This window comes from Cnephaeus nilssonii, assembly GCF_951640355.1.
Source record: "Cnephaeus nilssonii genome assembly, contig: SCAFFOLD_129, whole genome shotgun sequence".
NCBI classification, from domain to species: Eukaryota; Metazoa; Chordata; class Mammalia; order Chiroptera; family Vespertilionidae; genus Cnephaeus; species Cnephaeus nilssonii.
Genome location: NW_027645527.1, coordinates 56354 through 70668, shown reverse-complemented (window position 1 = coordinate 70668; position 14315 = coordinate 56354). Strand labels below are relative to the sequence as shown.

At 61.5% G+C, this 14315-nt stretch overlaps 1 protein-coding gene across 1 annotated transcript; it reads left to right on the top strand.

Moving 5' to 3' along the window:
- Positions 1 to 3544: 3544 nt before the first annotated feature.
- FZD10 (frizzled class receptor 10) lies at positions 3545 to 5575 on the top strand. Its single transcript, XM_079800894.1, has one exon. The coding sequence runs from the start codon at positions 3682 to 3684 to the stop codon at positions 5482 to 5484; it is 1803 nt and encodes a 600-aa protein (XP_079657020.1). The 5' UTR covers positions 3545 to 3681; the 3' UTR covers positions 5485 to 5575.
- The last annotated feature ends 8740 nt before the right edge of the window (positions 5576 to 14315 follow it).

Genomic DNA, 14315 nt, shown 5'->3' with positions numbered 1-14315 from the left:
CACATTTCCCCCCCTTTTTTCTGAAAAGGAGAGAAGAAAGCAGTCTGAAGTGGTTATCGCTGAGATAATGGGTCTGAATCGGAGCGACGGAGAAAGGATCAATTAGGCGGCACTTCTCGCCCCGCTCACACCCCCGCCTGGCGTCCGGCCGCCTCCCTTCGCCCGGCACAGGGGTTTTCCCCATAGTTTCTGAGAAAACAGAAACAAAAGAGGAAAATGGGGCGGGGGGGGGGAAGGGGGGTGTCTGATGAAGGACCTTTGCAAGGGAAATTGTAGGAACGCCAGCTGATGCCCACGGAGCCTTTTTCACTTCAGGTTTTGGAGGAACTCCCTGGACTCACACACACGACAAAAAGGAAAGCAAAGAGGGTCCTAAGGAAGGGGCCGCCTTGGAGGGCGTGGGGGTCTCCCTCCAGGAGGCCCAGCGCAGGGGACAGGGTGGCTCTGGCTGCATTGGGGAGCCTTCCCACTTCCTCCTCACCCCCCACCACATCCCACGTCCTGGGACAAGATGCCTGTTCGTTCTGGGATCCTGGGCAGGTCCCAGGCTCAGCCTCCTCCAGGTGTTTGCTGGGAGGGAGGGAGGGAATGAATGGAAGGACAGATGAATGAATGGATGGGTGGATGGTGGATGATGGATGGGTGGATGATGGATGGATGATGGATAGATGGGTAGATGGATGGATAGATGGATGGATGGATGGGTGGATGGATGGATGGGTGGATGGGTGGATGGATGGATGGATAGATGGATGGATGGATGGATGGATGGATGGATGGATGTTGGATGGATGGATGGATGGATGGATGATGGATGGATGGATGGATGGATGGATGGATGGATGATGGATGGATGGATGGATGATGGATGGATAATGGGTGATGGATGGATGATGGATAGAAGGATGGATGATGGATGGAGGGATGGATGATGGATGGATGGATGGATGGATGATGGATGGATGGATGGATGATGGATGGATAATGGGTGATGGATGGATGATGGATAGAAGGATGGATGATGGATGGAGGGATGGATGATGGATGGATGGATGGATGATGGATGGATGGATGATGGATGGATGGATGATGGATGGATGGATGGATGGATGGATGATGGATGGATAATGGGTGATGGATGGATGATGGATAGAAGGATGGATGATGGATGGAGGGATGGATGATGGATGGATGGATGGATGATGGATGGATGGATGATGGATGGATGGATGATGGATGGATGGATGGATGGATGGATGGATGGATGGATGGATGATGGATGGATAATGGGTGATGGATGGATGATGGATAGAAGGATGGATGATGGATGGAGGGATGGATGATGGATAGATAGAAGGAAGGAAGGAAGGAAGGAAGGAAGGAAGGAAGGAAGGATGATGGATGGATGGATGATGGATGGATGATGGATAGAAGGAAGGAAGGAAGGAAGGAAGGAAGGGTGGATGAGTGGATGTGAGGTCTCCCGAGTTTCTCAAAGATGTAAAACCCTCCGTCTTGTTTGAAATAAAAGCCAATCACTCCTGATAAGCCTCTCAGCGCAGTGCCCCTAGCCACAGCGGGCAAAGCTTCCCGGAAGGAGGAGTGCCAGGCAGTGGCTTCTCCTTCGGGGGGGAGGGGGTTCCTAGGGGTACCTGGCCTCTCTGGGAGGCTCAGCCCCGACCCCCAGGGGTGTCTGCGCCCCTCTCCAGAGTCGCCTGAGGATGGGAGGAGGGAGAGAAGGCCCAGGAGCACAGGGCCCGCTCCTCTGCCCTCGCCTCCCACCCTGAAGCCCTCCCACGGCCCCTGCGGATGAGACCCGGATGAGACCCCGGGAGTCTGCGAAGAACCGGCCGCGATCCCGGCCCCCAGAGCCTCTAAGAGGAGAGGGGGCCCGCCCCGCCCGCCCCGCCCTGGGGCTGTTGATTGACGGGCTCACACTCGGAGCGAGGTGAAGCCTTTGACATTTCTTGGCGGGGGAGGCTGGGTGTGTGCGCGCGCCCTGTGCGGGGGTGGGGCGGGGGGTGGTGTCCCCAAGTGACTTCATCACCAACGGGCCGGCCCCAGGGCGAGGGGGTGGGCTTAGGGCCTCCGTCTGGGACGCTCGCTCCACTTTCTAGGAGACCCGAGTGGTGTGGGCGCCTCCCGGGGAGTTGGGGATCCCGCTGACTCAGCCTCCTCCCGCCTCTCCCCACCCCCCCAAGTCCCCATCACCCGACGGGTCTGTAGCCCAGGAGGGTGCAGGCCGGACTCATCACTCGCCCCACAATCTAAAGACCCGATGGGCGGATGACTTCCGATCATCAATAAACCACCAGCCCCGACCGGCGCGAGGCCCCTCAACGCCACGGCTTTGGTGGGGGCGGGAGGGGGGGGTCCCCAGGATCCAAGCCAAGCCCCCCACTTCCCGGGAATGGGGAGGGAAGGGGTCGGGACGTCCGAGTCCCAGGAGCGGCCCCGCCCCTCCCCCGCCCTCCTTCCGGGCGAAGACCTCGCCTGAGCGGCCCTAAAAGTCCGGATTCCCGGCCCCCTCCCCCCGGCCGGGCGCTTCTCTTTGAAATTTCAAAGGCCCGGGCCTCCCTCCCGGAGCCGGCCCCGCGCAGGCCTGGCGACTCCCCGCCTCGGGACGGCGCGGGCGGGTTTACAAGCCAAAGGGCCACTTTATGGCCGCGGCTGTGAAACGCAAATCCCACTTCGCTTTGAAAGCGCCCTCTGCCCGGGACCCCCCATAAAAGCAGGGGAGATGCGCCCCAGCCCCCCGCCGCGGGCGCCCGCCCCCTCCTCCGTCCGGCCCGTCTCCCAACTTCCCGTAACCTCGGCGCCCTCGGGGTTCTCCGGGAAATGGGGCGCAGGCGGGAGGCCGCGAGAGACCACGGGGTGCCGGGGACCATCCCGCGGGGTCCCCCGGAAAGGGGGCGCGCACGCAGGCGGGAGGAGGCGGAGAGAGCGCAAAGTTGGAGGCCGGCGCAGAGAGGGAGAAGGAGCGGCGGGCAGGACAGACGGAGGCGCCCGGCGGGGTGTCCAGGCCGGGCGGGGAGGGAGGGCGAGACAGCGCTGCGCCCCGCGGGGCCCCGGAGCCGGCGGCGGGGGCGCGGGCGCAGGCGGCGGAGGGGCCGCCCCGCTTTCTCATGCAAAGCGGCGGCGGGGGCGGGGCGCGCGCTCGGGGGCGGGGCCTGTCACCGCTCGGCTCTCCCCCTTCGCCTTTCCGCGAGTCTTCTCACCCCGGGACGCAAACCTCCCAACAGCTGCGGGCCGGGCCGGGCCGAGGCCGAGGCCGGCGCGGGTGGTGGCGGGGGAGGAGGAGCCCGGCGCGCTGGCCCGGCCACCGTGCGCCCCCGCCTCCCGCCCGCCCGCCCGCTCCGGACGCGCGCCCCCCGTTCGCTCCCAGAAGAGGCCAAAGTTTGCCGGCCGAGACCCGCAGCAGCCCGCGCCGGCGGTCGCGCCCAGGGCCCCCTCGCTTCCCGGTATTGTTCGCCGACTTCGCTCCTCGGCTCCGCGGCCCCCTCTCGGCGGGGGGCCCCGGCCCGCCGAGCGCGGGGAGCAGGGCCACAGGCTGGGCGGGCATGGGCGGGGGCCCGGGCCGGGACGCGGAGCCGAGGCCCACAGCCCGAACCCGGGCCCGGGAGCGGCGGCTCTGAGGGCAGCGGACCTGCCGGCCGGGGCCCCGCCTCCGACGCCAGCACCATGGCGCGGCGCCCGGGTCCCCCCCGCCTGTGGCTGGTCCTGCAGGTGATGGGGACGTGCGCCGCCATCAGCTCCCTGGACCTGGAGCGCCCGGGCGACGGGCAGTGCCAGCCCATCGAGATCCCCATGTGCCAGGACATCGGCTACAACATGACGCGCATGCCCAACCTGATGGGCCACGAGCAGCAGCGCGAGGCGGCCATCCAGCTGCACGAGTTCGCGCCGCTCGTGGAGTACGGCTGCCACGGGCACCTCCGCTTCTTCTTGTGCTCGCTGTACGCGCCCATGTGCACGGAGCAGGTCTCCGCCCCCATCCCCGCCTGCCGCGTCATGTGCGAGCAGGCCCGGCTGCGCTGCTCCCCGATCATGGAGCAGTTCCACTTCCAGTGGCCGGACTCGCTGGACTGCGGCAAACTCCCCAACAAGAACGACCCCAACTACCTGTGCATGGAGGCGCCCAGCAACGGCTCGGACGAGCCGGCGGCGGCGGCGGCGGCGCGCGGCGGCTCGGGCCTGTTCCCGCCGCTGTTCCGGCCGCCGCAGCCGCGACCCCCGGCCGCGGGCGCGCCGGAGGAGCCCTCGCCCCAGGAAGTGGGGAGCCCCGGGCGCGCCGGCTGCGCCAACCCGGGCAAGTTCCACCACGTGGGCAGGAGCGCGTCGTGCGCGCCGCTGTGCGCGCCCGGCGTGGACGTGTACTGGAGCCGCGAGGACAAGCGCTTCGCCGTGGTCTGGCTGGCCGTGTGGTCGGCGCTCTGCTTCCTCTCCAGCGCCTTCACCGTGCTCACCTTCCTCGTGGACCCCGGCCGCTTCCGCTACCCGGAGCGCCCCATCGTCTTCCTGTCCATGTGCTACTGCGTGTCCTCGCTCGGCTACATCATCCGCCTCTTCGCGGGCGCCGAGAGCATCGCCTGCGACCGGGACAGCGGGCAGCTCTACGTGATCCAGGAGGGGCTGGAGAGCACGGGCTGCACCCTGGTCTTCCTGGTGCTCTACTACTTCGGCATGGCCAGCTCGCTCTGGTGGGTGGTGCTGACGCTCACCTGGTTCCTGGCCGCCGGCAAGAAGTGGGGCCACGAGGCCATCGAGGCGCACAGCAGCTACTTCCACCTGGCGGCCTGGGCCATCCCCGCCGTCAAGACCATCCTGATCCTGGTGATGCGCCGCGTGGCGGGCGACGAGCTCACGGGCGTGTGCTACGTGGGCAGCATGGATGTGCACGCGCTCACGGGCTTCGTGCTGGTGCCGCTGGCCTGCTACCTCGCCCTGGGCACGTCCTTCCTGCTCTCGGGCTTCGTGGCGCTGTTCCACATCCGGCGCGTGATGAAGACGGGCGGCGAGAACACGGACAAGCTGGAGAAGCTGATGGTGCGCATCGGGGTGTTCTCGGTGCTCTACACCGTGCCCGCCACGTGCGTCATCGCCTGCTACCTGTACGAGCGCCTGCACACGGAGCGCTGGCGGGCGCTGGCGGCGCAGCGCCGGTGCCGGCTGGACGAGCGGACGCAGAGCCTGGACTGCCGGCTGGCCGCCTCCATCCCCGCCGTGGAGGTCTTCCTGCTCAAGATCTTCATGCTGCTGGTCGTGGGCATCACCAGCGGCGTGTGGATCTGGACGGCCAAGACGCTGCAGGCCTGGCGCTCCGTGTGCGGCCGCCGCCTCCGCAGGCACAGCCGCAGGAAGCCGGCCAGCGTCGTCGCCCACGCCCACGGCGGCGGCGGCGGGATTTACAAAAAAGCCCAGCACCCCCCGAAAACGTGCCTGGGGAAGTATGAGCTCCCCCAACAGCCGCCTGCCTGCGTGTGAACCGACCTGGAAAAAAAATTAAAAAAGACTGGAAACTTTCCCACGGGGCAGACGGTGGCCGGCGGAGCCAAACTTTCTTGGTGCTTTTCTTGGGGGGCTGGAGGGCTGGGGGGTTGGTTGGTTTGTTGTTGGTGTGTTTTTTAAAAAAAAAAATAAAAGTTTAAAAAGTAATGATAATAATAATAATCAACCGGCATTTTTTGGGTTTTGTGTTTTTTTTTTAATATATTTTATTGATTTTTTACAGAGAGGAAGGGAGAAGGATAGAGAGTTAGAAACATCGACCAGCTGCCTCCTGCACCCCTCCTACTGGGGATGTGCCCGCAACCAAGGTACATGCCCTTGACCGGAATCGAACCTGGGACCCTTCAGTCCGCAGGCCGACGCTCTATCCGCTGAGCCAAACCGGTTTCGGCGGGTTTTGCTTTTTAAAATATATTTTTGTTGGTTTCAGAGAGGAAGGGGGAAGGAGAGAGAAACACCCATGATGAGAGAGCATCACGGATCGGCTGCCTCCTGCGCGCCCCCTGCTGGGGATGGAGCCCGCCACCTGGGCCTGTTGCCCGGGACCGGGAATCGAACCCGTGACCTCCTGGGTCCTAGGAGGACGCTCTGCCGCTGCGCCCTGCCGGCCGGGCGAAGGAACCGGCCGGGCGAAGGAACCGCGTTTGCCCTGAGACTCCGGAGGGCCGTGGACCCTGGACGGCGAGGCTGGGGGAGGGGGTGGGTTTGTTTGCCGGGAAGGGGGAGGGCTCCCCGGGGGAAGTGGCCTCTTTGTAGCCAATTTGTGGTGAAGGAGTGGATTCGGCCGCCCCCGCCCCGGAAGAAAACCTTTGTTTAGAAGCTTCGGTAAATAGACGTCGGTGCGTGTGTTTGCTTTGGCTGCGCTCGCCTGGGACACACCGGAGCGGAGCGGACTTGTTTGCAAATGGAAGGGCCTCTGGGGGGGTGCAGAGCGCAAGGGGGGAGGGGGGCAGGGGGGGCAGGGGGGGCAGGGAGGGGAGGGGCCCGCCCTCAGGAGGGCAGGAGGGCGGCCCCCTCTGTGCCCACAGGAAGAGAGAGGAACCTGCCGGCCCAGCACCCCCCGTGGGTGGGGCATCTGGGTCCCTGACAACGGACCCGAGCGCCTGCCCCCCACACACCGCCTCTCTCTCCCGGACAGAAAGGCTCACCACACCGCACCCGGGTCCAGGGGACATTTTCCTCCTCTTTCCCTCGCAGCCAAAGCGGAGCCGCCGGGGGGGGGGGGGGGGGGGGGCGGGTAAAGACCACAGAAACCTCCCCACCGAGGGTGGGGGGGCCAGGCCTCAGCGCCCTCCGCGTGGTGACATTTGTGGCTTCTTCATGGAAGCCAAGCCCCCTGCTCTGGGCTCCCCGATTGTGGGAGGGAGGGGCCTGGGGGAGGAGGGCTTAGGGACTCTCTTGTGACACAAATGGATTCCCTGACGGAGCCTGGAGCCCGGGGCCGCTCACACCCCTCCAGGCCGTCCCCACCCCCACCGAGGCCTGGGCCTGCAGTGCCTGGGTGACTAGATGATATATTTTCAGGCTCCTCTGTTTCATTAAAAATAAACCGTGTTCTTCCGATTGCCACTGGCCCCTTGTGCGCTGAGAGAGAGGAAAAGCTGAGTGTGGTCTCCGCTGGGAGGTCACAGCTCATCCCTGGGACCTGGCAGGGTCCTGGCCGATGGGCAGGGTCCGGGGGGTGGGGAGGGGGGGGCAGTGACTTATTTTATCTTTAATATGTATCTTTTATATCGATTTCCAAGAGGAAGGGAGAGGGAGAGAGAGAGAGAGAAGCCTCCATGATGAGAGAGAATCATGGGTCGGCTGCCTCCTGCACGCCCCCCCCCCCACCACCACCACCGGGCATGTGCCCTGACTGGGACTGGAACCTCCTGATTCACAGGTGGACGGATGCTCAACCACTGAGCCACGCCGGCCGGGCTGGGCTGTCTAATTCCTCACAACCCCCCTCCCCTACCCTCACCCCGGGAGAGACTCGATTAAATAAAATCTCAGGCTGCAAAGCACTAAGAAGGCCACCTGGCACGGACCGAAGGCTCCATGAATACTTGCTCTTATATGTTTACTGCCCCCCCCCGCCCCCCAGAAAGTCCAACCCACCCGCTAGTGAGGAATGGTCTCCAAAGAGAATGAGGTTTTTTTTTAAATATATATTTTTATTGATGTCAGAGAGGAAGGGAGAGGGAGAGAGAGATGGAAACATCAGTGATGAGAGAGAATCATGGATCGGCGGCCTCCTGCACGCCCCCTACTGGGGATGGAGCCCGCAACCTGGGCCTGTGCCCTTGACCGGAATCGAACCCGGGACCCTTCAGTCCCCAGGCCGACGCTCCATCCACTGAGCCACACTGGCCAGGGCGAGAATGAGTCTTTTTTCTTTTTCTTAGAGAAACGTGTTGTCCAGTCCCGGTCCGGGCTGCGCAGCGTCCCCGCGGGTCTGTCGAGGTGCTAAGGCGGGCTCGGCGCCTCCGTGGAGGTGGGCGGCGTTCCCCGTCTGCCGCTTTGACCTTGGGAACATCCTCACCGCCTCCCGGGGAACCAGGCCTGGCACACGGACACCGCGTAGGCACAGGGAAAAGGACGCGGTGGATGGAGATGGGGGCGGGGGGCGCCGCCCGACCTCAGGAAAGCTCGGGGAACACGCGGGGGCCACGTCGTGGGGAGTGAGCTCTCACGTTTTATGAAGAGCGTGAAGGCCAAGCAGGAGGGGAGGAGACGCGTCTGAAATCGCCAAAGAGTCCGTGTCAGCGGCCCGGACGCGCGGGCGTCACTGGGGGCTCACACAGCCCCCCGCCCAGGAGGACGCCCCTTCAGCTCCTACGCAGTGTCCGCAGCCCGGGCGGACTTTTCGGGTCACCGAGGGTCGTGTTACTTTTTAAAAATATATTTTATTGATTTTTTTACAGAGAGGAAGGGAGAGGGACAGAGAGTCAGAAACATCGATGAGAGAGAAACATCCATCAGCCGCCTCCTGCACACCTCCCACTGGGGATGTGCCCACAACCAAGGTACATGCCCTTGACCGGGAATCGAACCCGGGACCCTTCAGTCGGCAGGCCGACGCTCTATCCACTGAGCCACACCGGTGAGGGCCGAGGGTCGCGTTATTACAAGACATCTTCTTTTGGGGGGCAGCAGGGGTGGTCCCCCGCTCACATCCAGAGGGCTCTGGTTTAAAGGAAGGGGTTCCTGCCCGGCCAGCGTGGCTCCGTGGATGAGCATCCACCCAGGAACCAGGAGGTCCTATTCCTGGTCAGGCCACAGGCCCGGGTTGCGGGCTGCATCTCCAGTAGAGGGCGTGCAGGAGGCCGCCGGTCCATGATTCTCTCTCACCTCTCCCTTCCTCTCTGAAATCAATAAACACATATTTTAAAAAAGAAAGAAAATCAATAAATAAAGGGCTCCCAAAGACCACCCTCAAAACACACCCACCTCCGTCCATCCCACCCGAAGCCACTTGAGGGCGGTGGCCTCAGGGCTCTGGGACCAGGGGCCGAAGGCTCTCAGGTGGTCCCTCGAACATCTGTTCTGAGGAGCACTTTGGGGCATGTTAGGGAATCTTTGCCCTGAAAATTAAAATAAAATAAACACACACACACACACACACACACACACACACACACACACACCGCCACCTTAAAACCTATCCCGACAACATCTTCCGTGTCTGAGGCAGAACTACAAAGCCATCGGCCCTGACAGGCGATAAATCAGCGTCTGCCTTAAAAGGTGGGCGACGTGGTTACGAGGTGCAGGTGCCGACTTTGATCCCAAGTGACAAGCCCCTGGGGCTGGTGCCACTGTCCCCCCTTCCCCCGGCAGGGCCACACCTGGGACCTCCGGGGGTGGGGGGCCCCCCTCCGCTCGCTCCCTCAGGAAACACTTTCGTTTTGCCGGCTTTGAACACCGAGGTTCATTAACAACCTGCTTTTCTTCCTACAGCTCATGGGAAGCAGCGCCACTGAAGTGGTAACATTGTGTCCATGTCGCCTCCTGAAGTTGTAACATTGTGTCCATATCAACCTACTGAAGTGGTGACATTGTGTCCATATCAACCTACTGAAGTGGTAACATTGTATCCATGCGCCTCCTGAAGTGGTGACATTGTATCCATATCGCCTCCTGAAGTGGTAACATTGTATCCGTATCGCCTACTGAATTGGTAACATTGTATCCATATCGCCCTGTTGAAGTGGTGACATTGTATCCATATCGTCCACTGAAGTGGTAGCATTGTATCCATATCGGCCTCCTGAAGTGGTGACATTGTATCCATGTCGCCTTGGCCGCCGCAGTCTGAGCTAAACTCAGCCGAAACTTTGTTGCTACTTTTTTTTTTTTCTTTAAGAGCCTGTCTCTGAGTATTGGCAAAATCAGTGCCAACCTGCCCGTCCACAATGGCCCGAGAAAAGGAAGCATGAGAGGCGTAGGAAGAACGTGTGAGTCTCATCTGCCCGAATGATGACACGGGTCTACACCAACCAACGGAACCAATGAGAATGACAGAAAAATGGTCGGTTATAAAATTCGTCATTTGGCTATGGGGATTGTGGTTGCTACCTTTTTTTTTTTTTTCTTTAATCAAGACAGTACGAGCCCTGGCTGGTGTGGCTCGGTGGACAGAGTGTCGGCCTGCGGACCCAAAGGTCCCGGGTTCGATTCCGGTCAAGGGCACGTACCTCGGTTGCAGGCTCCTCCCCTGGCCCAGGTTCCGGTCAGGGCGCGTGCAGGAGGCAACCCGTCGATGTGTCTCTCTCACGTCGATGTTTCTCTCTGTCTCTCCCTCTCTTTCCCACTCTCCCTAAAATCAATGGGAAAAATAACCTCCGGTGAGGATTAAAAAAATAATAATAATAAAATAAATTCAGTGCAATACTGCAGCAATGCACAGAGTCACATCTCTTGGGTAAACAGAAAGCACTAGAGAAAAAAGAAACGAGAGAGGGGAAGCATCCAATACAACCTTCAGAGCCCGCCCTGACCAGTGTGGCTCAGTGGATAGAGCGTCAGCCTGTGGACTGAAGGGTCCCAGGTTCGATTCCGGTCAAGGGCATGTACCTTGGTTGCGGGCACATCCCCAGGAGGGGGTGTGCAGGAGGCAGCTGATCGATGTTTCTCTCTCATCGATGTTTCTAACTCTCTATCCCTCTCTCTTCCTCTCTGTAAAAAATCAATAAAATATATTTAAAAAAAAAACAACCTTCAGAGCCCGGCCGGCGTGGCTGCGGTTGAGGCTCCACCCATGAACCAGGAGGTCACGGTTCCATCCCCAGTCAGGGCAGGAGGGGAGCGCTCCCGTGACGCTCACAAAGGGACAAAGCGGCACCTTCTCCTCCCGTCTCCCCCCACGGTGCCCATCCGCCCTCCCCCGTCCTGCCTGGCCGTCGGCGCTGCCCCAGGTGCCGCAGCCTCCCCCCTGGGCGCCGCCTCTCCCCGGGGGACCTTCCCCCGGAGCGGGGTGGCCCAGGAGGCGGGCTGTGAAACGCGCCCATGGGTCCGGAGCTGCCGGAGGGCCCAGCCTGGTCGCCTGGTCGCCAGGCCGCGGGGACACCTTGTGAGCGGGTGTGTTTGCTCCTGGGGAGACCGGGCTCCCTGCGTTAAGCCTCATAGAGAGGCCCCGTGCCCCTCCCGTCAGATGGCGTGTCCGGACGGCCCTGGCCGAGTTCAAGGGGAAGGAACCAGAAACATACGGGTTGGATTTCCCCGCGGAGACACGTAGGTTAGACATTGGGGGGGGGGGGGGGAGTCGTGTCAAAACACGTCCTGGCGTGCGGCCAGCACCGAGATGCTGGAGGTGGATTCTGAGCCGGCGGCCGTGCCCGGCCCCTCGCGGCGCCTCCTTCCCGGTGGGTCCGGTGTGTTTATGCTTCAATCCCCCAGAGGCCCTGCAGGCTGGGAGGTGAGGCAGGGGGGTGTCTTTCTAATTTAAGTTGCCAAGTTTTCTTTTTTAAAAAAATGTATTTTATTGATTTCAGAGAGGAAGGGAGAGGGAGAGAGAAACATCCACGATGAGAGAGAATCACGGATCGGCTGCCTCCTGCACGCCCCCTGCTGGGGATCAAGCCCGAAGCCCAGGCCTGTGCCCTTGACCGGGAATTGAACCCGGAACCCTTCAGTCTGCAGGCTGACACTCTATCCACTGAGCAAAACCAGCCAGGGCAAGATTTAAAAAAAAAAAAAAAAAAAACTTTTTAAAATCTCATTGTTATTAAAAAATGGGCCGAAACCGGTGTGGCTCAGTGGATAGAGCGTTGGCCTGCGGACTGAAGGGCCCCAGGTTCGATTCCGGTCAAGGGCATGTACCTTGGTTGTGGGCACATTCCCAGTAGGGGGTGTGCAGGAGGCAGCTGATCGATGTTTCTATCTCATCGATGTTTCTAACTCTCTATCCCTCTCCCTTCCTCTCTGTAAAAAATCAATAAAATATATTTTTTTAAAAAAAGAAATGGGTACCATATATATATATATAATGGGTACCCTGGCCCGGCCAGTGTGGCTCAGTGGTTGAGCATCAATCCATGAACCAGGAGGTCACAGTTCAATTCCCGGGTCAGGGCACAGGCCTGGGTTGCAGGCTCCATCCCCAGTAGGGGGCGTGCAGGAGGCAGCCCATCCATGATTCTCTCTCATCCCTGTTTCTCTCTCTCTCCCTCTAAAAATCAATGCAAACACATTAAAAATAAATAAATAAAAAGGGTGGTGAGCTGCGAGCGCACTGAGGACGGGGCCGGGACGCCCCGGGGCCCGGGCCACGGGCACGTGGTTCCCAACCTGGGCGGGAATCAGGCCGCAGGAATGACGCTGAGGAGCCCCACCCCAGCGGGCGGGCCGGAAGGACGGGTCCCCAGGCCCGCAGAGCCGCCCAGACCCGTCCCGGTGAGCCGCCTCGGCCGGCCGGTCCGCGGGATGCTCGCGGGGACCCGGGAGAACCAGGTGCGGTGAGCTTATCCACGTGGCCGCCGACATCGGAGCCTCAGCCCCCGGGGCCTCCTCTGTGCTCAGGGCTGTGAGCGCCGGGGGAGGGCGGGCGCTGGCGGGCGGCTCAGTGTGTGGGAGCGCGGCGCCATCCACCGAGAAGTCGCGGCCGGGATTCCCGGGCAGTGAGAGCGAGGGAGCCCCACCGATGCCCGCTCAGGGGGTGAGCGTCGACCTACAAACCAGGGGGTCACGGTCCCATTCCCGGTCGGGGCACAGGCCCGGGTTGTGGGTTCGATCCCCTGTGTGAGGCATGTAGGAGGCGGCCGATCCATGATTCTCTCTCATCATGGATGTTCCTCTCTCTCTCCCGCTCCCTTCCTCTCTACAATCAATATGAACATATATTTTTAAAAATAAAAGAAGAAGAGCCCTAACCGGTTTGGCTCAGTGGATAGAGTGTCGGCCTGCGGACTAAAGGGTCCCAGGTTCGGTTCCGGCCAGGGGCACAGGCCTGGGTCGCGGGCTTTATCCCCAGTGGGGGGCGTGCGGGAGGCAGCTGATCAATGATTCTCTCTCCTCATGGATGTTTCTATCTCCCTCTCCCGCTCCCTTCCTCTCTGGAATCCATATGAACATATATTTTTAAAAATAAAAGAAGAAGACAGGCCGGCGAGGGCTGCCGCGTGCTGCTGTGTTTATCGTGGGTTCGTCACCGGTCCCCCAGCTTCGATGGCTGTCCCTGGGGCCTGTCCGCCTGGTCCCAGCTTGGTGTCCGGGTCCGTGGGGGTGGGAGGGGCTGCAGGGGAGGGTCAGTGGATAATTGTGCCCCCCCCCCACCCCCTCCGCTCGGCCATCAGCTTGCTGGGCTACAGGAACGTACTAACAGCGGGAAGCCTCGTCCCACTGACCCCACCCCCCGTCCCCGCCCCGAGTCAGGGCGAGGGCCTGCTTGAGGCCGACCCGTCCAAGATTCCAGAGAGAATTGCAGCGGGTGACACGGGCCCAGGCCGCCCCACCCCTCCCGTCCCCGCTGCTGACTCAGCCGTCTGGGGGCAGACAGACAGACAGAAGCCGGCGCCCGGCTCCGGCCGTAAGGAAACATCGACTTCAAAGGCCGACAGCTGTGTGCCGGGCCCGCCGCCCCTGAGCCCCGTCCTCGGGCCAGATGCCGGCCGGGCCGCCGGGCGCCGAGCGGGGAGCGGGGACCGCGGCCTTGAGTCACGTGCCGTGTTTTTGAAAAGTCCTGCTCTCGCGTGACCATCACGGGCCGGCTGCCTCCTGCACGGCCCGCCCCCCCCCCCCCCCCCCCGCCCGGGATCGAGCCCGCGACCGGGCCTGTGCCCCGACCTGGAATCCTCCCGTGACCTCTGGTTCCCAGGTCGCCGCTCAGCCACTGCGCCACGCTGGCCGGGTAGTATATATGTATATATATCCCTGACCGGTGTGGCTCAGTGGATAGAGCGTCGGCCTGCGGACTGAAGGGTCCCAGGTTCGATTCCGGTCAAGGGCATGTGCCTTGGTTGCGGGCACATCCCCAGTGGGGGGTGTGCAGGAGGCAGCTGATGGATGTTTCTCTCTCATCGATGTTTCTAGCTCTCTATCCCTCTCCCTTCCTCTCTGTAAAAATCAATAAAATGTATTTAAATATATATATATTTTTTATTTATTTATTTTTTTTTTCCTAAAGAGAAAGGGAAAGAGAGAGAAACATCGATTTGAGAGAAACACGTCGATGGGTTGCCTCCTGCAGGAGGCCCGACCAGGGCCTGGGCTGGGGAGGAGCCTGCAACTGAGGTCCGTGCCCTTGACCGGAATCGAACCCGGGACCCTTCAGTCTGCAGGCCGACGCTCTATCCACTGAGTCACACCAGCCAGGGCTAAACTAT